Below are 26,724 nucleotides of genomic sequence, written 5' to 3'. Positions count from 1 at the left end.
CATCAAAACCGAAGTACAAACATGATCGACATTTGACAGATAAACATATTAAAATACTTCAAAAGCAACAAATAGCAGAAACAAAGTGGAGCCATCTCAGTCAGTAACTTAAAGCTCCCAGTGTTGCCTTAATCCTCAGTCAAATTTACCACACCCCTACCTTTACAGTTTTTTTTAACAATGTTATAAAAATGTTTTGACTATGCAAAACTCTTAGCCTGTTAGCAATCTACTTTAATTCATCCCTTTGTCTCCTTTTTTACTTCTCATCTTTGATGTCCACTTACAGTTTCTATCTCTCCTTTTATTTATTCACTCACTTTCCCTCCTTTCCTCAGTATTTTTAAGCAGCTGTTAGTCTTTAGTGCTCAAATAAGCTAAACTGGATAAATGCTTGCAGATGCATACTGTGAAGTTCCAAAGTAGGAAGTTATGAATTTCAAAACCCTTCAATGGATTCGCTTCACATCCGTGAGATTGTTGCCATATTATAGGCTTTACAATCACAGAAAACAGTATATTCAGAAAGAAACATACGTCAAAATTTTTAAAGAGGGTTCACAAAAGAACACAAAAAGTTTCCAGGGTATTTTTATTTATTGTTCTTCTTAAATCAGAGTGTTTTTCTGTGGTTTATGGAATTTTTATTTTTCAGCATGTCAAAAAAAAAACCATTCATCTCAGTTTGTTTTCATATTGATGTGATTCACAGAGCTTCATTAAACTTATAAACACAATGAATGAGTCCCTCCAAAAATGAGCGAGGGCCTTTATTGTTGTCTTTTTGGCATAAATAACAATGGAATGCTTATAAACACTCTGCAAACACACTAAATAGTTGCAGCAAAAATGTAGGAATCCCTCTGCCAATGCATTTGTGTATCTGGATACAAAGCTTCTGTTTTGTGTGTTTGGTTTTCAGTGGAGGAGACCTTGGTACGGTTGGTGAATGGGTCAGGTCTTCACGAAGGCCGTGTGGAAGTTTTCCATGAACATCGCTGGGGAACCGTGTGCGATGATGTCTGGGATAAAAAGGATGGAGATGTAGTCTGCAGGATGCTGGGATACCAAGGAGCAACTGAGGTTCATAAGACTGGACGCTTCGGGCAGGGTGCGTAACACTCTTATTTCATTGGTGTGTTTGGTGCAAACCTTGCTGTCATTCAGTTCATGTAACACTTACGTGCGTTTATTCAACCTCATATTGTGCCAAAGGATGTAATAGGTCGACTTGGTCCACCATGTCAGTGTTGACAGAAACACCAAATAGGTGGCCATATTTTTTGGCTGTGGCTTGTGTAGAAGGTTAGGCCATGCATTAATTAGTAAAACAGTATGCCAGTTGAAACTAAAATTTCCAATTTTACATCTTCCAGTTTTATATGTATTTATGACATTATGACACCAAAATGTCAAATCTGAATGGTGAAAGATATGTTCCAGAATAATCTGTAAAAGCAGGCTCAGACCACCCCTGGTAAAAACTTTGAATCTATTCATAAACTTCCAAGTGATCCTTTAAATGAAAAAAACAACAAGGATATAACCTCCTTCGCAGAGGTAACATAAACAAGATCCTCTTCCTTTTAGCCTTGAATTTCCCAGGAGATTTTGTATTCAGAATAGTATAGTAGGCCTTATAGAAAACCAAACAGAACTGCAAAGGATTTATTAATTTGTACTCACTACATTGTTCAATCAGCATTTACTGTATAATGATTTAAAAGGAGCAGTTTACTGTTGCATGTTGACCATCCTTTACATCAGTGGTGTGATGTGACAAGACGCACTGGTGGGCCTTGAGAAAAGCCAAGATTTGCTTTGGCCATATGCTATTATTGCAATCAATGAATTCATTCATTTAATGCAGCTACACTTGCAAGGTGGGAATTATGAGACTGCAACTCATCAAAGGCCCCTTTTGACAGAAATATGTTTAACAAAGGAGGAAACACATTACTTTCTTACATGTATGAGTCAAAGAGTCAGGAAAAGGTGGCTAATGCTATAATGGTGCCAAGCCAGCTGAGGAGGTCTTGAAAACCAAACATCCCTTTGGAGAGAAACTTGGTTCATTTCAATAGTGTTTGGATCTGAACCAGAGGCAGCAAAACTGCTGGACCGAGTTTAAGTCCTTTAAGAAGATGGGGGTGGGATATGTGTTAGTGCATTCACCGTCAAATACAAATAAAAAAAAGAATTGAGAATGATTTGAATCCAGGTGGAGTTTTTATATCAGATTAAATCAAATCATAACGTTGACACAGTATCCTGCAGTGGACCAGCGAACACATTCAAAGTCTTAAGGCAACAGAATAAACTGGAAATGTAGCTTTATTTAAATAGATGGAAAATCAAAAATTAAATAAAATATAAGTCAATAGAGGAATCCAATAATTCAGGCAGAGAAGACACAAGAACCAAAAACAGACACTGTGACGATGACTCAGGGGAAGACACTGCTTATATACACACAAGAAAGCATTTAGGGGAAGTGAACACTGCTGCTGTGCTATTGCTGCAGCAATGAGGCTGAACAGCATTGCCTAAATCAACACTTCCTTTCAGAGGACTTAGACTTAGGGGTAGCAGGATCTGGCAAGCAGGTGGCTGTCATTGTAGTAGGTGGGTGACTAGCAGGTTGCACAAATGCACAGTCTTATTTTAAACTGGTGGAAAAACTCTATATAGAATGAGGAAGACATCGTATACACACAAGAGGGCAATTAAAAGAACTGAACACAAGGGGGCAAATGAGGCACATTTAAACAGAATCTAGGTAACTAGACAAAAAAAACTATATACAAACCACAAAAGACAAAGAAGTACCAAAATGAAGCAGGACATAACATAAATGAAGACTTAATGAGAAACAAAGAGACACTGAGGGTGGCCATACTAAACGGAGTCACAGAGAAGTACATACAAATCAATAATTAAGATGTAAAGAGAACCCACATTACACATGTAACCAGAACTTAAAAACTAAAGTCCTAAATGATAACCAAAAATACAAAACTCAATGAACCATAAACTTTGCAAAAGTCAAAACATTGGCTCAGAGACTCAGGACCATGACACTATTAACCACTGGAATTTTAGTATAAGGGCATCACATTGTTGTTGTTTTTTTCTTGTCTTTTCATCACAGCTTTATTGTTGTCATGTGGTAAAGCAGTGCTCATGTTTCAGGAAATGTTAGAATTTCCACAAAATGCATGTTTGGTTTCAGCTCTTCTGCCAAAGTGTCTTTAATGGGTTTTGGTTTGCCACCATCAGCATGTAAGTGTGAGTGAGTGCTGGGGTGAATTAGAAGCACATTATAAACCATTTTGTGTCAAAACACCCATATATCAATGGGTCAAAACCTTATGGCATTATGTTTGCTGGTTACTTGCATGCTACTGCCAAAACAGCTTAGATTTACCAAGGCATGGACTCAGCAAGACCTCTGAAGGCAAACTGTGGGATCTGGCACCAAGTCAGGCTGTTCCCATTTGAACCAGTTGACTAAGTGAATAAACCTTTCACTTGTTGAGTCTGATGTAATAGCAATGTAATCGTCTTTTCTGAGTTTTTAAGCTCATTCTTTATAGGTCAGCGCTCATGATCTGCAATGAGGAACATGGCAATCATTGTTTTTATCTACAATACATATCCATGGTGAAACTTAATGATGGAAGTCGCTCTGATTTTTACTAACTCTGCTTTTTGGATTTGAGTGGCACAACTGTACCCTAAAATGCTGCAGGGATTAATATTAAACTTTTATGGTGAAAGTCGTGCTAGCCAGATGTCGTCAAGAAAGACTCTCATGGGTCATATCCATCTGTTTCTTTCCCCATTTTATTTCATTCAGCAGTCAGCCTGACATCATTCAGAGCCTCTGTCCAGGCTGAGTTGTTACCAATAAGTCTGGAAAATTGAGGGAAATCATGCTTTTGTTCCAGGGGACAACCTCAAGAAAACAGCACAGGCTAACATCATGGCTGGATTCAATTTTAAACTATCTGGAATTCACATACATTTTCAGATGACTCACTAACCTTTCTGATTCCGTTTTAGCCTTTGTCTTACTCATAGCATCTGTGAAAGGACAGAACAAAATAAAATGACTTGATGAGAAAGCCACTCATTTGCCTCCTGACTACCAAAATGACATACAGTATGTGAGTGTTTGCAGAAACGACAGGTGAGTTTTTCCAGAGCTACACAAAATCAGGCACAACTGTAAAAAATACATTCAATTAGCAGTCCAAAGACAAGTCAGGTTACCTTTCATGCTTCATCCCTGCTCCAATAAACAGACCAGTAGTTTTCAGTTACAATTTTCCATCTTTGATTTTAAATAAATTTGAACTGGAGACTTTCTGTGTAATCTCTAAATACCCTGCTTAAACTCTGTACACCCTTTTAACCTCCCAGCTTTCTGTTTTAACGTTTGTCCAAACTAAAAATAACCAAACTTTTTCCAAACTTTTATATTAATTTCGGACATTACAAACCCTGAATTTCTTTAGGAAATACAAAACTGCCCTGAGCCCGCTGTTTTTCAGTCTGCTCACACATGACTGTACCGCCAGACTCAGCACTAACCACATTGTGAAGTTCGCAGACGACACAACTGTGGTTGGTGTCATCACTGACAACGATGAGTCCACTTATAGATTGGACGTGGAGCAGCTTGAAGTTTGGTGTAGATCCCATAATTTCACTATCAATGTGGACAAAACAAAAGAGATGGTGGTCGATTTCAGGAAGTCTGGCAGAGATCACCACACAGACCTCACCACAGATGGATCTGCTGTGGAAAGGCTCAGCAGTGTTAAGTTCCTGGGTGTACACCTAGCTGATGACCTGTCCTTCTCCATTAATACCACAGCAGTTATCAAAAAAGCACAAAAGCGAAACTTGAAACACTATTTTTCAAACTTGTAAAACAAACTATGGACATTTCTCAACTCCTAAAATCCTTAGCTCATTCAGTACGTGCCCTAAACATATTCAAAGAAACATCATATTGATTGCTAATAATAACACACAGGAGTGTTTCTGCTTAGAAAACAGTAATAAAGTTTATATTAAAGTTTATATTATGTATGATGGCTCAGAGAAACCTGAACTCCAGCCAGGAAACTGGGGTTTGTGTCATCATAATTGCAGTAAAAATAAACCCGTCCACAGCAGTGTGAAAAAGTCTTGAGCAACTCCTCATTTCATTATGTTTTGTTTATAAGGAGGCAGACTACTTTTTCAGGCTATCTGGAGGTCTTTTAAAGTTTTTCTTTGGGCACTGGCTGCTTTTTCACTTATTTTTACTTCAATCCTTGTACCGGGCCATTTTCAGAAAAAGAAAGGTTTTTTTTGTTTTGTTATCCGCTGACCTTTGAGTCATTCAAAAAAAATAGGCATCTAACTCAAGGGATGAACCAGTGTTTTTTCTACACGTAACGGATACCTTTGAAAAGAACCAGTTTAATATTTTGTCTTTAGGCACTTATTACCAGCCTTATAAAAAAAGAAACATATAAATTTGTTCCAATTTCTTTCTTTCAATCAATGAAAAATACCAAAGATAACGCAGTTTGGTAGAGATATCAACACCAACATCATGAATCCCCTTTTAGCCAAAAAGCCAAAAAGATGCAAACCGCTGATGAGCAAGTCATGTTCTTAAGAAACAGGAGAAAATCCAGCAAAGGCCTGACACATGAACTGAAAGATGTATCTGCACCTTCAGTTGATCCATCTACTGTTCACTGAAGCCTCATCAGAAATGGTCTTCATGAAAGGGTTGCTGTCATGAAGCCACTCTTTAGGAAGGGAAACAGGGAGAAAAGGTTGTGAAGAAGTCTTATGGTACAACAGAGAGTGCCTACACTAGGGCTGTTCGATATAACGATATATATCGGACGACGATATAAACGCGTCTATCGTTTCATTTTACGCTATCTTTTGTTTCATGATGTCGCAAAATAAACTGTTTACGGCAATATTTTTTCATCGTTTAATTTCTTAAAGTTCTCTCTTTCTCTTATATTTAATATAACCACACTACGAACAGACAAGTGACTGCTTTTATGCGTTGTCGTTAGCAACAACGACGGTAAAACCATGGCGTGGCTCCACTGTCCGCTTGTTTATTTTCCACATAAACCTTTCACAATAAAGCTCGAGATCCTGTTGAGACTTTTCAAAATAAACTGAATCACGTGAAAGAGTATGCAGAGTGTTTGTGGATGAGAAGTAAAAAAAAGCACCATTAGGTGCTAACAAATAAACCTTAGACTCAAACGTTAGAACAGGCTTTTCCCCGGGGCACGCCGTGTAATAAATACTTACAAAGAAAAGGACTGCCGTTACAACTTATGTCTAAAAATGTATCGTTTCATGCATCAGTTGAAATACTTGACTCCAGGTACAAGACGCCCGGCTGGAAACACTTCACGCAAGTCGACCTGCCCGAGATTCATAGACTTTACAGAAAATGTTACATTTTTGTGATTTACATCGTTGCCGAGACGATAGATGTCTTATATCGGGATATGAATATCGGGATATACTTTGGTCATATCGCACAGCCCTAGCCTACACCCATCTGTAATATATTTTGGGGGCTCTGTCATGGTGTAAGGCTTCATCACAGCCAGTGGTGTCAATATTGATGGAATTATGAGTGCAGAAAAGTATTCTCAGATCCGGATCCACCATGCAATACCAACTGGGAAGCTTGAAAAGTGGACTGGAAGTGGATTAATTTTTCAGCATGACAGTCACCCTCAACACAATGCAGAAAGAGCACGCCTGGATTTAAATAAATAAAAGACAAAATGGAGCACTACTTGACAGAGAATTAAACAAAATGCAGCCAACATCTATAGAAGCTTTGAATGTCCTTCAAGAAGCCTGAAGAACTATTCCTGAGGACTACTTAAAGAAATTAGAGAGTGAAATAAGAGAGTTCAGGCTGTGTTGAAGAATAAAGGTGGCCATATTAAGTTTCAACACTAAAACATGTTTAAACATAAACAATGTACCTTTGCTATTTACATAGCAAAATATAAAGAAATGAGAAGTGTGTAAAATGTTTGCAGAGTACTGTAGTAGATTATAAAAAGATTATAAAACTTTAAAAGAAAAAGATTTTAAAAAGATTAAGGGTGTTGACTTCAACTTTAACCAAAAGTAAGTCACCAGTTTTTACTTGCACTTCTTCATACAGCTGCATTATGCATTATGCAAACTTATGAAAACAGTTTGCACAAATGACCTATCAGGTCACGTTCTAGATATGTGAGAGGTGGGGTGCAGGGTTGTAAATAAGTACTGGCTTATATCTGGCTCCAGCTTTAACAAGTGGAGCCAGAGTACAGTACTCTGTACTCTGTCAGGTACACTAATGGGGAAATTAACCTGGCCTGTTTTTGATTAATTCAGATGAAACCCATGCAAGTAAAAGAGAGAAACTCCTAAATCTATGCAGAAGTGCTCTGATCCAGATTCAAACCTAGAAGCCACTGACTGTGATGCAACAGGGCTACATCACATATGAATCATAAGCTAAATAATTATTATGGTGTGATGAAAAACATCTGTACAAAAAAACACTGAACTTTCTATTAAACTCTGAAAACAGAATTGAAGGGGGCATAATTGTTTCATTTAAAGCCTTTTTTAATACTTATTTTTAATTTTGAATTAGCTACAAGAAAAAGTGTTTTGTTTTGTTTTTATTCATAGTTAATCTTTATTAATCTTAGACTGGTCCTGTGTACAGTCGCTAAGTTTGAGTCTGAAATTAGATGTTTTAGCTCTTCTCTTTTTAAGTTAACTTTCTTCTGGAAGAATACCCTTTGAAAACAGGAGTCCTGAACAGCAACTAAAAATAATATGTCAAAAAATGGCCATATTTTGAGTGTCTGCTCTTATTGACATCAGTGGCTTCACACTTGTTTACACATTTGCCTAGCAAGCAAAGATTCACAATTTGTTTCTGACAATTCAGTTTGTAAAAAGTCTGATAAATTAGACATCCAGAGCTACCTGCTGTGGTCATCTTTAGCTTTGCTTGTAGCTTTGCTCTTACTGACATCATGAAACATTTAGAGATGAAAAATTAATATGAAAACATTTAGAGCACTCTGAAGCCTGAGCTTTTGGGTCACAGAGATTACTTGTACATGTGCTGACCTTATTATAAAGGTCATAAGGTGCTATATTATTAAACTTTGGCCATATTTAATATCCACCACTGTGCGTATACATATATGGCAGAAAAATAACATATATTATTGTTATATAGGCTGTGTGGCTAGCAGAATTGGACCCAAAAACAGGACTTGGAAAAACGGGGAAATAAACTAAGATGGTGGTTTAATTAAACACCAGGGAACACAGCTAAATGGAATCAGAGTAACAAGAAGAGGGGACGCAAAATTAAACATAGCACACAACAGACAAGGCACTATCAAAATAAAACAGGAAGTAGCAAACACTGAGACCGGGACTAACACATGTGGTCTAATTTACTAAAAAAGTGCTTGTTGAATAGAAACATCAGAAGTCTCTGTCTGAAACACAGCTATTATCAGTAATTTGGACAAACTACATTCCACAGAAATAAAATTTGGCTTGATTCATTTCTGCAGACAGCAGTGCTGTTTTTTGCCTGATTACACAAAACGTCTACTTTTCCGTCTTCTAAATCCCTCTCTTGGGTGTTTCCCTCAACTCTCACGCAGTGGTTTGGTGATTCAACTCTTGTTTGTGTGAAGTGTCACAAATTTGGCGTAAACGGACAAAACATGGGCGCGCACACAGTGCTGCAAATGTGTGTTGAGATCCAGAGTAAACGGCTTAAAGGCTCATTTCCGTTAAAGTAAACCCTCAGAAGGCTCAACCGCAGAACAGCTGGAGTATCATGTACAACCACAATGGACCAACTACCTCTGAAGCCTCATGTGTTCTTTCCCCTCTACATACCTTATTTCCATCTTGTGCAGGCCGCATGGAGACACATGTGGTTATGGGGTCCTCCTGCTTTCAGGATGTCAATGCTGCAGCAGTTTATCTTTAGAGCAAGAATGTAGGAGGCATGCAGATTGAATCAGATAGATGTTTGCCCTTATTATCCATTATTATTCAGTAATGAGCCTTTAAATTAAACATTTGACATAAAAGAAATCTTTATCATCCTGTGTGGATGTGCACATTAACCTCCTAAGACCTGAACTCTTCCACGGCATGGATTTTTAATTTCTCTTTGATATTTGGGCATATTGGGGCCCGATGAATGTAAAAACAAAGAATTACCAGATTATTTTTTTACCTTATTTTTGTTTTTAAGAAAAATAAGAGGCACATATGAGGATATTCGTTTAAAATTTTGATAGAACAGTGGCAGTATAATGTCCTCGTAAGTGGATATCAGGCCCTTGTAGAGCAAAATTGAGTATTTTGGTCTAAATAACCCAAAATGTGATGTCCACATATGTGGACGCCAGGTCCTAGGAGTTTAAGGTGCAAAGTGTGAGTCGTGGAAGCCTGGCACACATAATACACTCATTTCCAAACAAATATATTTTACAGGCATTTCATTTTTAATTTTTGTGATTTATTTAAAAATTGTCAATGAAGATAGAAGATAGTGGGTTGAAATATCATATTTTATAAATGTGCAACACCAGTTAACCTTTGAGTCTAAGACGCAAGGCGAAAATCTTTCTCCTTGTGTTTTTTTGCCTGAATACAGTCACATTAGAGCACCATTGAAAAATTATGTTGAAGTTGAAATATTATAACTCAGTGATTAACTTTGATTTTAACTCTCTGTTTGGATCACCAGGTTCATCTCAGTTCACTTCATTGCAAAAGTTACAACATTGAGATGTTTTTATATATAATTAGTGCTGAGAGATGAGCCATACTAATCAGCAATTCTTTGATTAAAAAAATTAATAGTTTTTTGTACCCTGTATGTAAACTGACTGGCGCAGTGTGTAACAACATTCAGCACAAGCATTTGGATGTTAATCTGGCTGTTGGTGCCAGCAGTGCTATCATTATCCACACTGATCTGGCCCTGTGTGTTTGTTATCCACAGTTCAAAGAGCTACAAGATTTGAAATACGATTTAATTACTGAAGAATGTGATTAACTCTTCCAAATGGCTCTTACATACACACATAATATTTGTATAAACAATGTTTAGCCTTTTCCATTGAACTGTAAACAGTTTTGAATTTTATTGCTCATACATTAGTCAATTTTTTTCCCTCCTGTCTTATCCTCTGTTTATTGAACTAGTCATCAAGAACATAGCTTCAAGTGAATATTTAAATCTTTCAGAACTGGATAGAAACCAGTTCCCACAACCAGTCAGGGAACTGATTATATATAATACATCTTTCAGGCATAAAACATATACAGTTGTGATTAGACGTTTGAATACACTTATTATTGCCATAAATTTCATGGTAATTTGGGGGTTTTAATGATTTCTTTGACCTGTTCTGATGATTGACCACAACTGGCAGTTTCTCTTTTGCCAACATAAAAAGAATTTGTTTGACAGCACTCAATGGATTGATCAATACCCAGAACAACGGGAAGGTCTAGGGGACAAAGTGAAGATCTAAGAAGGAGAATTGTAGATGTACACAAGCTGGGAGGGTCTCTCGGAGCTATTTCTAAACAACTCCAAGACAATCAGTTCAAACAACTGTACAGCAGCAGAAATACAAGTTATTCAAATGAGTCACCACTTTTCCAAGAAGACTTCAACTCTTCTTTGTTAGGATGTTCAAAAACAACCCAGGACGCACCAAGGCAATGTCAAGGCGGGCATGACCTTAGAACTGCTGCATCACTGTCCACAGTGAAACAAGTTTGGACTGAGAGGGTGTCATTCAAGAAACAAGCCCCTGCTCTAAAATCAACACCTTTAAGCTTAACTGAAATTTGCAGCCGCCCACTTTGAGAAGCCAAATGCCTTCTGGAGAAAGATTTTATGGCCAGAAAAGAAAAAGATCGATGTCACTGCTGGAGCAGCAGTCGTGTGCTGTTGTGAAGGAAGACCCAAGTTGCAGACAATGGTGGTGATGCGAGTGAGTTTATTTACAGTGAGTGACAATAAACAGAAGTGAGGACAAAACTAAGTCAAACTGGGGAAAACTAGGGAACAAACCTGAAATCATACAAACACGGGAAAACGGCACAGAGAGACACTGAGATACACAGACGAAGCGACGATCAGCACAGGTATACACACACTATAAATACACATGGAAGGGAATGAGGAATGGCCAAAACAGGAGGAAGACACAGCTGATCCTAATTGACATCACGAGACACAGATTTTCAAAGTAAAACAGGAAAATTACACAGACCGCGAACAGAGGAAACGCACGGGCAGGAATGACCCAACACTAAACAGGGGGGAGCGCAAAACCTAACTAGGAAAAGCTTAACAGAAAACAACCAGAACACAAGCTAATATTTATTAATACAAAAACCCTGAGTCACAGACTCAGGACCATGACAATCGAGGTGTTTGGCTAAATTGACAGGAAGTATGTTTGGATAAGTAAAGGTGAAGCTTTCAAATGTAAGAGCAATGTACCAGCTGTCAAGCATGGTGGTGGTAGCATCATGCTCTGGGGCTGTTTACAGTGATACTGGTACATTGCCGAAAGTGGATAAAATAATTTAAAAAAGGGGATTACCTGCAAATTCTTCAAATTCACCTCAAATCAGCAGCTAAATGGTTGAAACTTGGACACAACTGGGTGTTCCAACAGGACAATGATTCCAGTCATACATGAAAACCAGGCTAACATTAAGTTTCTGGAATGGCCATCCCAAAACCCCAACCTCATGTTGAAGATGTGTGTGCTAGGCTTAAAACTCTGGTCATGCCATAAAACCAACCAATTTAAATTAACTCTACTAATCCTGTTAGGAAGAGTCGTCAACTTGTGGCTTGTTGATGGCTAACAAAAGCATCTGGTCGAGGTGCAGCTAGCAAAATCACATTTAACCAAATATTAGTGGGAGTCTATGTGTATATTTGAGCTTGTATGTATATATTTGACCCTGTGCAAACATCAAAATGAACCTATGTGAATTACAGAAAATCCAAAATAAACTGAAACTTACGCACTCTGTTCTTTTTATTTATTTATTTTTTTTAATTCATATTTTTATTAAGGTTTCAAAAGCAGGCATTCACAGTATGTACATCATGTAAGCATTCTTCATACTTAGGTTATCTGCCTTAAATACTGAAATAGTATTTTAATTTACATCCAAGTCATAAGGGAAGAATACTTACAACGATAGAAGTAATTGAAACCATCACATAATCCGAAAATCAAAAAACAAAAAACAAAACTAACAAACCTAAGAAAAGAGAAAAAAAAAAAAAACACGGATGTGTTGGTATGGGGTGATCCTATAAATATATATACATACATCATAATTATTGGTTTGTAATAGTAAAATCTGGCCTATGAGGCGTGATATATTTAACCCAGTTTTCCCAATATGATGTAAATTTCTCCAGCTTGTGGTTAACAGAAGCTGTTATCTTTTCCATGTTATAAATTTCCATTGTGATTTCCATCCATGTACTTATGTTTGGGCTCTCTGGGGATAACCATTTTCTGGTGATATTCTTTTTACAGGCCACCAATAAAATATTTATTAAATGTTTATCATATTTAGGCCATTCCTGAGGTATATATCCAAAGAACATAGTCTTACTCTCGAGAGGTATTTCACGTTTAAAGATATCCTGTAAGGCATTATGTATTTCTCTCCAATAATCCCTCAAGATTGAGCAGTCCCAGAAAATATGGTAATGATTTGCACTTTGATTTCCACAGTTCCTCCAACAAGCAGGGGGGTTATCATCATAATGAGACTTCTGAGAAGGTGTTATAAAGTATCTAATTAGGCACTTCCAGCCAAATTCCCTCCACTTTTGTGAGCTGGTACACATCCACTGATATCTCCATATTGCCGTCCATTCTTCCTCTAATATTTTTATCCCTCCTTCCTTCTCCCATTTTGTTCTAATATATGAAGTCGAATGTGGTTTCAAATCCATTAGACCCTTATAGAGACATGATACAATTCTATCAATAGTTTCTGAGTTATAGCTTTTTATAAACAGTTCCATCAAGCGTGTGTTTATCATTGTTACGTTTCTCATCTTCGTGTCGGCATAGTGCCTTAACTGCAGATATCGATAGAAGTCTTCTTTTTCTAATGAAAATGTTTTTCTAAGCATGTCAAAGCTGAACAATTTTCCATCCTTCATTATACTGCACAGGGCTGTTATGCCCTTACCTGTCCAGTCCTTGAATCTAGAATCCAGTTCATTAGGTTTGAACTCTGAGTCGTAAGCACACCATTTAAGAACTGTAATATTGGTCTCGAGTTTATATTCCTTTATAATAGTTCTCCATGTTTTAAGGGTCCTTTTCACCCACATGTTATCAGTATTTTTTATATAGGTTTGTAAGTTATTGTCAGCTAGAGTTGCCTGAATAGGTATAGACAGCATTTGTTCCTCAATGGTTTTCCATTGGGCAGTGTATGATTGGTTACACCAGCATATTATTGCTCTCATCTGCGCTGCAAAATAATAATATCTGAGGTCAGGGAGGCCCCATCCTCCCTTTTGCTTAGCCAGCTGTAGTGTTTTAAGGCGAACCCTTGGTCTTTTACCTTGCCATATATATCTAGATAACATTTTATCCCACTCATTAAATTGACTTTGGTTAATCTCTATTGGTAGGGTTTGAAATAGATACAAAAATCTTGGCAATACATTCATTTTAATAGAATCAATTCTTGAATTAAAACTAAAGAAAGGAATTAAATTCCATCTTACTATATCTTCCTTTATTTTTTTGTATAAGGGTAGGTAGTTCTGTTCGAATAGTTTTGTAAGGTCTTTCGGTAAATTTATGCCTAAATATTTAAAACACTCCGTTTGCCATACCAGGAGATAACTACATTTTATTTCTTCTGGTGGGCTGTAGTTATATGAGAGTAGCTGGGTTTTACCTATATTAATTTTATAGCCTGATAGTTGGCCGTATTGTTCAAATGACTGCATCAGCTTGGGTAAAGAATATGTTGGGTGTCCAAGGTAAATCAAAATGTCATCCGCGTAGCAAGCCAGTTTATATTGTGTCCCTTTGATAAAAATTCCCTTAATGTCCTTATTTTGCCTGATGGATTGAACTAGTGGTTCCAAGTATAGTGCAAAAAGTAACGGTGACCATGCACAGCCCTGTCTAGTGCCCCTTTTTAGGGTAAAACTGTTGGATAGGCATCCATTAATTTTGATCCTGGCTGTAGGATTATCATATAATGCTTGTATCGTTTTAATAATCATATCATGAAAGCCAAATTTATATAGTACCCTGTAGAGGAACTTCCAATTGACAGAGTCAAAGGCTTTTTCAGCGTCTACACTCATCACAATTGCTTTGATTTTGTGTTTTTGTATATGGTCCATAATGTGTAGTGTCTTTCGTATATTGTCCTGTGTTTGGCGTTGATGTATGAAACCTGTTTGATCATTACATATCAGTGTTGGTAGGAACTCTTCTAGCCGTTTGGCCATGATAGATGTGAAAAGTTTATAGTCCACGTTAAGAACAGAGATTGGCCTGAAAGATCCACATTCCATTTTATCTTTGCCTTCTTTTGGTATAACTGAAATAATTGCCTCCTTCCAACTGGGGGGCATTTGTGCCTTTTTCAAAACCCAATTCAATGTAGGCAGTAAGACAGGTATCAGTTCCTTTTTAAATTCTTTATACCACTCTGCCGTGTAACCATCTGGTCCTGGTGATTTACTTAATTTAAGCCTATTAATTGCAGCTTTTAATTCTTCCTCAGTTATATTCATTGTCATTGCTTGATTTTGTTCTTCATCTAGAGTGGGTAAGTCTAGAGAGTTCAGAAAGCTATCCATCTGAGCTTCAGTCCCGCCCGGGGCTTCAGAGTATAGGGTTTTATAAAATCTTTCAAAGGCTTCCTGTATTTCATTTAATTTATTTTTTATCACTTTTGTACTTGGGTCCCTAATTTTATAAATTGTATTTTCCGCTATCTTTTTTTTCAATTTCCACGCCAATATTTTGGTAGATTTAATGCCACTTTCATATTGTCTCTGTTTCAAAAACATTAAATCTTTCTTGATTTCTTGTGTGGCTATATTGTTAATTTCGTTCCTAATGTTTTTGATGTCCCTTAATATATCCTGTGTTAAGTCCCTTTTATGTCTTCTTTCTAATTCCTTTAGTTTCTTACTCAACTCTTCTAATTTTCTATTCTTATCTTTTTTCCTAAATGAAGCTATTGCTATAATTTTCCCTCTTAGTACCGCCTTCAGAGTATCCCATAGTATGGGAGGTGGTACTTCTCCGGTATCATTGAACTCTAAAAAGAGACTAATTTCTGATTTAATTTGTGCCTTGAAAGGTGAATCATTCAATAGACTTGAGTTCAATTTCCATGTATTATTTTTTAACCGTAAGTTAAAATCAATGGATAAATATATTGGTGCATGGTCACTTATATCTATCGTTCCAATTCCACAAGTATATATTTTATCCTTATCTTTACCAAATGTTATAAAATAATCTATCCTTGTATAAAGAGAGTGTGGGGCAGAGTAGTAAGTATAGTCCTTTCTATTAGGAAAAAGGTCTCGCCATATGTCAATTAATCCTACCTCCTCAAAAAGTGCATTCACTTTGATATATGGAGATTTCATATCGTATGTTTTCTTGCTAGACGAGTCTAATTTTGGCTGCAGGTGTATATTTAAATCCCCTCCACAGATCAAAAGGCCTTCTGTTTCTGTTACCATAATATTAATAATCCTTTGGAAGAAGCTAATATCACTCTTTGGTGGGGCATAAACATTTAAGAGGGTGATCAAATTCCCATCTATTTTCCCTTTTACTAGAATAAATCTGCCCTCTTTATCACCCATTTCAGATACTTTTTCAAAGTTTAATTTGCTTGAAATAAGGATTGCAACTCCTCTCCTATGTCCTGATTTGTATGAAGAAAATAACAGATTAGTAAAACCCATTCTCTTTAATTTTACGTGCTCCTTATCTGTCATGTGGGTCTCCTGTAAGTAGACTATATGGGCTTGTTCTGCTTTCACTTTAGTTAGGATTTTAGTACGTTTAATTGGATTTAACAGCCCATTAACATTGAAAGATATAAATTTTACTTTATCACTAGCCATATGTAATCAGCGTATGTCCATAAAGCAAGTAAAATTAAATTTATCAGATCTACTCCCTAAACAGACAAACATATCAAACATAAACATCAAATATACTCTGTTCTTTTTAAAGCCAAATAAGATACTGTTTTTGTTTCCATCCTGAAAAAAGCAATTGTTCAAAGAAATCAATAAAAATATTAAAAGTTAAAAAAGAAGTGCTGTGACCCCTATGACCATGATAAACACAACGGTATGCCCAGATCTCAGTGTCATTTCCATTAGCCTGATATTCCATTGATCCTGTAGTTTATCTTTCTCCTGAAGTCTGGATGTGTTTCTGTGAAAGCCTCCTGCTTCTCAGCACGACTTTAATCAGGCAGCAAAACATAAAAAATGTCAGAGGAAGAGGAAACTGGCAAACGCTTTCTCTGCATGGACCTGTTTCATTTATGCACGGTCCATCTGATAAATCTGTGTCCATGCATCGAAAGTGTTCCAGATGAAAAGTGGGAAACAGGCAGTTTGACAGTGTTGTGAAAACATCGGGTTTGCTGACTGAACTGTTATTTTCATTGATCATATTGAAGGTCATGTAAAACAATATAAAAGCAGAATGTGGTATTATGACAGCGCTTATAAATTCAATTTAAAAGCATAATTTAACAAATACACTGGTCCATAATGGAACACTTAAACCTCATGCTGTCATGTTAGTCCTACTGGCATGAAGATTTTTTAAAAGAAATCACGTACAGCATTTAAAACGAATGCTTCAAAGGCTGTAATGTTTTAAAATGAATGAGCCCCTTTTGTTTTTGATCCTTAGTTTGCTCACTTTGAATATCCTATTCAGCTAAATCATCCTGAGACTTGGCATTATTATTTCAGTATATTTAGCATTATAGATAATTAATGTAGAGTGCAGCTCCCATACTGGTTTGAAGACTGTGACCCACATTTTCCTTTGAGTTGTAACTGAGAGATGACTTTATCACTTAAAATATAGGGCAGGAATCGTACATACATTGGGGTAACAGCAGATATCATCCTAACATCATAGTCCTATAAAATCTTCTTGATCTTAACAAGCCTTGAACTACTTGGCAGGTATGAAAAGTGGGATTATTAATGACCAAGTTATATATATATATGTTTTGAGCTTTTGTGATAGTTTTAATCATAAACAATAAATTTGTCGTGTAACTTCTCCAAAAACCTTTCACAGTTTTGGCCAGGTTAAACGTAAAGTTGCGTGGTCTAATTTATAAAATTATAGCCTTTGAGTTTATTGTAATTTTTCACTTTTAATCACTGCATTGTGATGTTTTCTGTGAAGACCCCCAGATGTCCCGGAGTACATGCAGTTTAGCAGCCAAACAATCTAAACAGACAGGCAAACCATGGACCAATATGCTGCTTTCAGGGACATTTGGACAGTGTTTACAGCCCAGTTACCCAAATACTGGCTCCATTGTCATGATCTGTGTGGGGATGAACAGCTGGTAGATTTCAGATGCAGGGGCAGTTTGGGGCAACACGTCTCCTTTTCTAAACAAGCAAATGTGGCATAAACACCTTTTTGCATGATGAACATCATAAATCCATTTGATCATTATAGAATATCTATCACAGATAAAGGAACCAATGGAGCCATTAAGAAAAAGAGCTTCAAAAACATAAAATGACTTTCAGGGTTTAATATGCTGTTCAGTTAAACTGCCCAGAGACTTGTCATTATTATTTCAGTATATTGAACATTATAGATTATTAATGCAGCTCCCATATTGGTGTGACAGGACTGACCCATATTTCTAATTATGTTATGACTTAGTGATGATGTTATCACATTCACTACAGGGCAGCAGTTTACAGTCAGCTTCATATAGTTTTCACACTTTGATTAGTCCATAAGGTCAGAAATAAATTAAGGTAATCACAGTTTTATTATCCTGTTCCCTTAATTTATTCATGCATATTTTAAAATTTAATCTCCAGCTGTCTTTGTCTTGTCACTGTCTTGACCTATTTTCCTGCTGTAAGAAAAAAAGGGAAAGTTGGAAGTGTGAAGGTTGCCTTAAACTTGTTTATTTATTTAACTTTGGCGTTGTGAGCGAGCCGTCCTGAACTTAATTATGTTTCTGTTTTATATGAATTCTGTGCTTGTTTCAGTGCACAGATGCAAAGTAGAGGTGCACATATTTATAACAGAAAATAATTTGAAGATTTATGCCTCTTGTTTTTGGTTCTTATGGTTAAATTGCATTGCATTAACAGTGATGATGAGTGAACCATTCAGATGCCTTAAACCTTTTGCCAAATCTTCTCTCAGAAACCTTGGGATGACTTTTGGTTCAATTCTGACCTTGGATGCTCACATTAAATCTCTGGTTCACTCTTGCTTTTATCAAATAGGACTTATTGCAAAGTCCAGGTCCACTGTGTCAATATCTGAATTGTAGATTGCTATTCATGTCTTTAGTTCATCACCTTTGGATTTTTAATTTTTTTTATAAATGTGCTTAAATCTCTTTCAACTTTTTAAAACATTTTATCTGTATGTTTTTAGCATTTTAGTTTTTAAATTTAGCTTGAAAGATGCCCTATAAGTAAAAATTTTAGTTACTTTTAAGTTTAATGCATAATCTGCATCATAGTGCAATCAAATGTTCACTAACCCACACTTGAAGCCGAGAACCTCCAATCATCTACAATTGTTGAAAAACTAAAGCATTTGGGACTTCCTGAAAGCTCCAGCGATTCCAGTTTTGCAAACAGGAACCAAAGATTATAATGTAAAACAATACTGCCAAATGGTCTGCTTACCAGCTGGAAATGTCTATTCTATTACCGGATACAAACGATCTCATCCACAGTCAGTACTTTGTGTTTCACAAGACACGAATACAAACTTCTTTGGATAGGATGATTTGAGTGATTCTTTGGAGATGAGAAGAATTTGATTAATCCCACTTGTCTCTGAAACTTTTGACTTTCTAAACTTTCTAGAATTTGAAGCACAAACAGATACACAAAGCTGATTTGCAGCACTCACAAACTTCAGCTGGTGATTTAAACTCAGAAGCACAATTTGTTCAGAATTTGTTTCTACTCTTTGGCTCCACTTCTAACATGTGCACATAGACAACAGGGAAAGTGGTGCATAAAAGAAACAATCGGAGGTGCTCTGTTGGTATTTGAGTCCAGATGTTATTTTTCCTTCTTCCAAATATATGATTACGTTCAATCATAAAACCCATTAAATTCCAGGACATGTTTCATGTTTTGACCATTTTTTATCTTAAGTTTCTTCAAATCTATCATTTTAATTCTTCTTACAGCAGTATGAGGAAAACAGAACGGCTTTATAAAAGCAGGTCAGGAAAAAAAGACAACAGGAGAGAAGAAAACCACAGAGACACTAGGGTCTGTGTAGTTCAGAAATTATTAATCAAGCATAGCATTAGTTCAGGCAGTTCATGAAGTTAAGCTCAGCTGCAGTCCCAGGAGATCAGCTCATCTCAGTGCCAGCCTACATTAGGTGATGGTTTGGCTCATAAAATTCTACATATCCATTTGTGAAGTCTTATTTAGAGCACCGTATTTGAGTTGCTTTACATTGCCCATAGTTGCTTTGCTTTGCAAATCGCCTCTGCCACAGTTCCTCCTTTTCATGTAGCGACTGCATTAATTCATTTAATCTCTGATGTCACTGATGTTCTATTCCATGCTGGGGGTTTTGTTTCTGCTCTGCCCTTCAATTTCACCTCAGATAAAAACATCAGTCTCCTTTCTGGATAATTTTTGAAAACATGTCTTTTTTTGTAATGCTTCCTCTTCTTTTCTGTGCAGGTACTGGTCTGATCTGGATGGATGATGTTGCATGCGCAGGGACAGAAGACAGTATTCACCAGTGTAAGTTTTCCGGTTGGGGCAAAACCAACTGTGGCCACGTCGAGGACGCTGGTGTGACCTGCACCGTCTGAACTTTCAGGATCCCAACACTGCTGCAGCTGCCAAGTATCACCCAAACGCTGCCTTAAACTTCAAGTGCTGAAAGCCCTGCCGTGTGCAGCAAGAGTGTCATATTAGTAGTATGCTGCCTACTTACCTATAAAAAAAAGTGCCAACTCACCTGATGCATGAACTTAACCTGCAGCTTGGTTAGAAGTTCATGACTAAACATATCTATATGAGCCACGGGATTGAATCACAGTGCAGCTTTTGCCAACATAAAAGTTATGTTTTCATTAACTCTACAGTATGAGCTGAAGGATGATCACATGACAGGATGCTTCATGAGGCTGAACTAAAGGGCAAAGGTCAGCATTAACAGGAATGGAGGCTCACCACGGACCAGGTTTGCTGCTTTGACACCCACGAGAGGATTGCCGGATCTGACAACTTCATCTACATTTCCACTTACTAAAGCGCTGAAAAGGCATGCAATGGAACTGACAGGACAGTCTCTGGAGAACTGGTTTTCATATGCAGGCAGCTGCTCTTCACAGTATTATTTAGCAATGGCTTTTGCTCAGTATACCACAGTGTTGCCTTATTACACGTTACAGCAATGCCCAAGTAGGTAACTGTTTGGTGGTTTGCAAACCAGGCGATGCCACATAATCAAACTAATTGAACTTTTTCGTTATTTTTTTTTTGTCTTTTATTTGAATGCAAACTAAAGTACTGTTTATATTCACCATTTCTCAACAAAGCATGCTTTTCTTTCAGATCTGTTTATACTATTCCATTTGTAAAACAGCTGCAAAACGAAATTTTGAATTATTCTAAATGAAGTTTTGTTTACAGCATCCTGTAGATACCCCTCTTTCTGCACTTCGGGTCCAGTAAACGGTCAGAAGTGCTCGTCACATAGTCAAAAAGTCTCTCCACTTTCACGCTTTTCCAGTGTATAGTTATTGAGGTGGAGTTTAAGGCTTAAACTTTTTTATATTTCTGTCACTTTTTATAGTCCTTAGTGATTAAAGCTCTATCAGGTACTAATAGTGATTTTTTTTTTTTAAAGCTTGAGCAATCTATCAAATCTGCATTCTGGCAAAGATTTTTAGCTGATTCTTTGAGCTTAAGTATTCGTTTTAGCATCAGCATCATTTCCAGTTGCATGGTGGTAGCTATTTTTATCCAAAAAGCCCAACAAATGTTAAACCTAACAACAAAGAGTAAAACATAAATCAAATAAAACATTTCACAGCTACAAAGTCCTAAAATATTTCCTTCAGGAGTTTGTGAATACCAAAAAAAAACCAATCAACACACAATTTGGATGCTGGACGTTTACTCATCAGCTGAATGTTGCTCAGTAGTCGTTTATGTAGCAAACAAATACACAATTTTGAAAGCCAATAATATACAAGCAGGGTCTGTTTTTGAAATGCACAAAGTGCCAAAAAATGTGTTTGTTTCTTTCATGTGTGCATCCTTTAAACTGCAAATCACCAACCTGTGCTTACCGTGGGCTTCTATATTTATGCAAAAATTATAATAATGTCATTAAATAACAAGTTCTGGAAAGAGTTAACAGTCACCCCTGTTGACAGATGAAGTGATGATGAAGAAGAACAGATGAGTATAAACAGATGGATGCATGGAGGCCTGCCCTGTATGATTTATAACTGTGGGTCTGTCAGTGTTTACTGCCAAAAAAATTGGCTTGTTTCAGCAATAACATGCATACACACAATCTCACTCACATCAAAACATCAGACCAACTACAATGGACCTTTCTCCCACATTTTACCTCACTCTCAGTGGAATTTCAGCTTCACGGCTGCTTTCAAATCCAAAAACTTTGTACCTCCCAGGTTTCCTCGTCATTGCTTCGGAGCCAGCAGAAGACATGGAGCGGCAAGCTGGAAAAGAATACACGCAGAAACCTGAACACACCCATGTTTTATATTTGAAGTTTGGAAAGTTTTTTTATCCACCTTAAAAATCTGGCAATCTCACAAACCTCAAAAGACTGAAGTTAAATTCTCTCCAGCCTTAAAATCTGTGAGCTGTCTTAGATTTGTCCCACTTACTTTTTATGAAAATCAATCTGCAAACTTGGTGTCTGGATCCAAGAGAGCAGAGGAAAAAATATTTTGGAGATGAACTTGACTTTGTTCTGCTGCGGCCAAAAATGGTTTTCTCTGCCCCATGTCTAAGTGCCTTGGTGTTTGTCGAGGTTTTTGCTTTAAACCGCAATCCTGCCACAGCAAAACAGAAATGACGAACAAAAAGAGGGAGTCTCGGGAAAGAGAAAATGAGGTGATAAACCAGATTCAGCAAACTGATGTAAGTGAGAATGGTTGATGTGTTTTTCTTGTATTTTCTGCAAGTATTGGCAGGGTGACTCAGGACTCGTGCATAATCAGGTTATATCAGTGTCCTTTGGCTAGCTGATCACATTAAATCATCACATGTGACATCTGCATTACATTACATACCTCCATCGTGTCTAGTGAAAGGCAATGAAAACTCTGGGCTGCTGGGCTTTTCTTTCATAATCACTTTAATATATGCAACAACATCTGTATTGTTGCTCATTCTATTTAATGATATAAAACATATTAGAGGTCAAATAGTTTGTCAGCTAATCAGTACATTAACAAAAACTCTTCACATTATCTTCTTAAACTTTCTGTGTGACAGGATTTTGTATTTTTTTAATATTTTATAGAAGAAACAACAAAATAATCATTAGATAAATCACTAATGCCAATAAATGTTTCAACAATACAGTGTTCAGACCAAAGTTTTGCCACAAATACAGTTACAACCAATAACTGACATCTTCTTTTGTTGTTGTTGTTTTTCTACATTAAAGCAAAGGTAAATCTTTCAGCTGCAGGTGTGTACAAGCAGCAGTAAGTTTGTACCGCACACAGGCTTTTACTGCCAAGCATGATGGGTTTTTTGTTTTTTTTTACCTGTTCTTAAAATATTTGAAATATTGTATTTGCATCACTTTGCATCTTTGACTTTCTATTTACTCTGCATAAAATCAAAATTTGCATAAGTTTAATCTGGAAAGTAGACCATTAGATTGTATATAAAAGTGAGCATTGTGGCCAGTGGCATTACTGTTTTGGTCTTTTTGAAACTAGCCATGAAAAGCATGGGAGGATCTGTCTGAGAAACTCAATGCTGAAGAAAGAAGCCAGCCAACCAAAGGCAGGCCCTGCTTTACTATTTTATTCTCAATGAAACTACAATTTAGAAATTAAAGATTGTGCTATATTTAAAAAATACCTGGTAAAAAGTGTTCACTGAGGTTAAAGATCTGCAAATAGGCTTGTAGGCTTATATTTCCACCCACTGCTGGCCATTAAAAAGAATGCAGGTTTAAGACTTTCACTTTTTCAGGCTATGTCACTGAATCCAGTTTTTGATTGCAGCCCTAAGCCACACCCACACAAACACTGCCTGCATCGATATCATATAATGGAGTTTGTTTTTTTTTATTGTAGAAATCTCCATAAATAGGTGTGCGTTAAAGAGTAAACCCCTGGCTGGATTTTACAGCAGATTATTTCATTCTCATTCAAATTCTTCTTAGACAGGCAGAAGGATATGTGGAAATTCTTTTTGGAGCACAGAAAGCGATAAAGCAAAATGTGACTGTGTGGCGGCCAGGCCTCTGAGTTTCTCTCATTTATCTTCTAGAGGCGTCAGATTCAGCACTTTGGCTGCAGAGTTATTACTTCCTTTGTAAAACAACAGCCAGAAATAACACCCTCGACTCCTTCCATATTTTTTCTATCTGTTTGTTTGTCATCTCCTTTTAAAAAAACGATACGTTAAGTTAACCATAAAAACAAGCAAAAGCAGGTTGAATTTTTTTTTTGTAAATCATTTTGTACTGGCATTAGTTTTTTAGAAAATAAAGGGTGGTTTGTAGCATACTACAGTATTTATACATGTTTTGTTATTTGTAATTTTAATATGTTTCTTTAATTAAAGTTACAGTATATCATAACATCCAAGTGGCAGTTTCTTCAGTTTTTGTTTCCAGCTCAAATTTTGTGCCATTTCATTTCCAACTTAACAAACAGGAAGTAAAGGGACAAAAAATTGCGATTTTTTTTTTTTAAACTGGGTGAATGTAAGACTGAATTGGGAAAAAAAAGCATGTTGATTTGTTCAGATCATATTCTCTGTATTTTTCATCAGACTTAATTTCTTTGGACATTTCTAAATAAAAAAGAGCTGCAGATTGGTGACAAAATAAATACAAAAAAACACTGAACCCCATATAGTGAAAGGATCTGATTGTTCTATTATGCATTAGGGGCCATTGTGCTGCTTTTTCTTTGGTTCAAAAAGCTTGAAAATCACAAATGTAGGTATGTTGTGAGAGGAAGGTAGGATGCCCAGACATGCCAGAGAAAACTTGGATGAGTGGCAAAGGTGAAAGGACACCCACGCTTTCTTTGTACCCGAAAAACTGAACATACTGGTGAACAACAGCATCATAAACTTTAGTTCAAGGGAATCAAACCGTGGGTGTTTATATAAGTCCTACAAATGATGAGAGTATTTGAGAGCACTTTTTAAAAACAGGTTGAGGCCTTCCAAAAACAGCAACTGCAGAGAAAAGCTTAAATTTACCTCAGATGAATCTAATCTGCTGGTGAATACATTGCAGGCTAATCATATACTATTACCTTATGGGTACAATTTATCAGGCAGAAAATGTAAACCAGTGTCTTCTACTGTGGGCTTTCTTTTCTTGGTTCTGTTTATTTTGACTCAGTTCAAGGTAACTGGCTGAGCTGCAGTGTGTTAGACATCAGCAGAGCAAAACTGTTGTGCTGTGATTAACTGGCTAGTTAGCGACTCCAGATAATAGTTTGAGTACAAAAACACCCTCATGTCATTACTCAGAAATACCCTTGGAAGTGACCACATACTGCAACCATCTTGTAATGTTTTCTCATTTTCATTCAATTACATTTAACAGCAAAAAAAAACTGTCCTTGTGGATTGTAATGTCTTGGCTGTGTTCTGTGTATCTTTTATAACACTGTGCTGCTCGTAACAGATAGAAGAGCTTAGGAATTAAAAAAAGGATTTCACCTGAAAACTCACAGAGCTTTTTACTTTGTGTACTGTTTATATGTGCCACTAAAATGCTGCATATGTACTGCTGAAATAATAAAATGTAGATTTGTTTAAACAGGTGAACTTCATTATTTCTGCAGATTTGTGGAGGGGAATTGGAAGCAGGAAATCTCTGCACGTCAGCAGGTGAAAAGAAAAGAGAGGGAGGAAGTTAAGATGGATGTGTGTGTGTGTGTGTGTGTGTGTGTGTGTGTGTGTGTGTGTGTGTGTGTGTGTGTGTGTGTGTGTGTGTGTGTGTGTGTGTGTGTGTGTGTGTGTGTGTGTCACAGAAATCAGACAGCTGAGGCATGTGGAGGTGTACAGCACATGGGTGTTTTCACTGACAGCTTCTAGCAGTAATCACATGTATGATTGTTTCCAAATGCGAAACGAATGTAAAAGTGACTGGATGAAAAATCACCCCGTGGCCGGCAGTCGGAATAAAGGCTGTGAAGTCGTGTAAACATGGTTTCAGTTATCTTGCAGGAAAGTAAGACTTTAACTTTTTATTTGATACATCAAAGCATGAAGGTATGCAAGAGGGACTACTTTGACACACATGTAGACTATTGTACTGATGTTTCAAGTAGATTTTTTGTCTCTAACCACACGATCAGATGTTTTCTGATAGTGAGTGAGGGTTTTATTTTTTCCAGAGAGAGCAAATGTTTTTAATATATTGATCATTTTGAGCCATTTTAGTTCACAATGGAGAGATTTGATGAAACTAAAATAATAATTTTAGTCAATTTTAGTCCATAGAATAGGCTGGAAAATCATGGGAATGCCTTTGCCTGTTCACATCTCTGTCTGGTGTAATATCACACCCCGATTGTGCCAATGAGTGTAATCAAAGGATGAAAACTAAGATTTTGTACCCAAAAAACTATTGAGTATGGATGCAGTCATTTTGTAAATGATTTTGGGGAAAAAAAAAAACTTTAAAAATACAAGATAAATTATTGGCTCTCTTATTATTTTTAGTTTTTACATACAGAATAATTACCTAGTTCAATTACAGAGCCAATGCGCAACACCACCCACTTCAAAGTGCTTTATATAATCAGCTAGGCCATACAATGCCAGAGAGAGAAGTCCAAAAATCACTCCTGTTCAATAGGAAGAAACATTCAGCAGAACCAAGCTCTTAGGTTAAAGAAAAAACATAAAAGAAGAAGAAGGATCAACAAAACACAGACCACAGGACAGAGAGGGCATTGTAACTGATGTGCAGCGGTGGCACACGTGGAGAGTGGAGCAGAAATGCTGTGCCTATCATGGAAAGGCCTCCAACAGTCTGATGTAAGATGCACAACTAAGTGATGCTTCAAAAAGGAAGACTTTAAGGCTAACTT

General features: G+C 36.8%; 1 protein-coding gene across 1 annotated transcript in view; it reads left to right on the top strand.

Moving 5' to 3' along the window:
* Window positions 1-25,445, top strand: part of scara5 (scavenger receptor class A, member 5 (putative)) — a 110,847-nt gene extending 85,402 nt beyond the window's left edge. Inside the window, exons 11-12 of the mRNA XM_004550625.4 lie at window positions 923-1,111; window positions 20,114-25,445. Of these exons, the coding sequence (XP_004550682.1) occupies window positions 923-1,111; window positions 20,114-20,247 (323 nt within the window). The 3' untranslated portion in view covers window positions 20,248-25,445. The remainder of the gene's footprint in view (window positions 1-922; window positions 1,112-20,113) is intronic.
* The last annotated feature ends 1,279 nt before the right edge of the window (window positions 25,446-26,724 follow it).

This window comes from Maylandia zebra, linkage group LG15 (assembly GCF_041146795.1).
Source record: "Maylandia zebra isolate NMK-2024a linkage group LG15, Mzebra_GT3a, whole genome shotgun sequence".
Lineage (NCBI taxonomy): Eukaryota > Metazoa > Chordata > Actinopteri > Cichliformes > Cichlidae > Maylandia > Maylandia zebra.
Note: the sequence above shows the minus strand (reverse complement) of the source record. Positions and strands in the feature narration are given on the sequence as shown.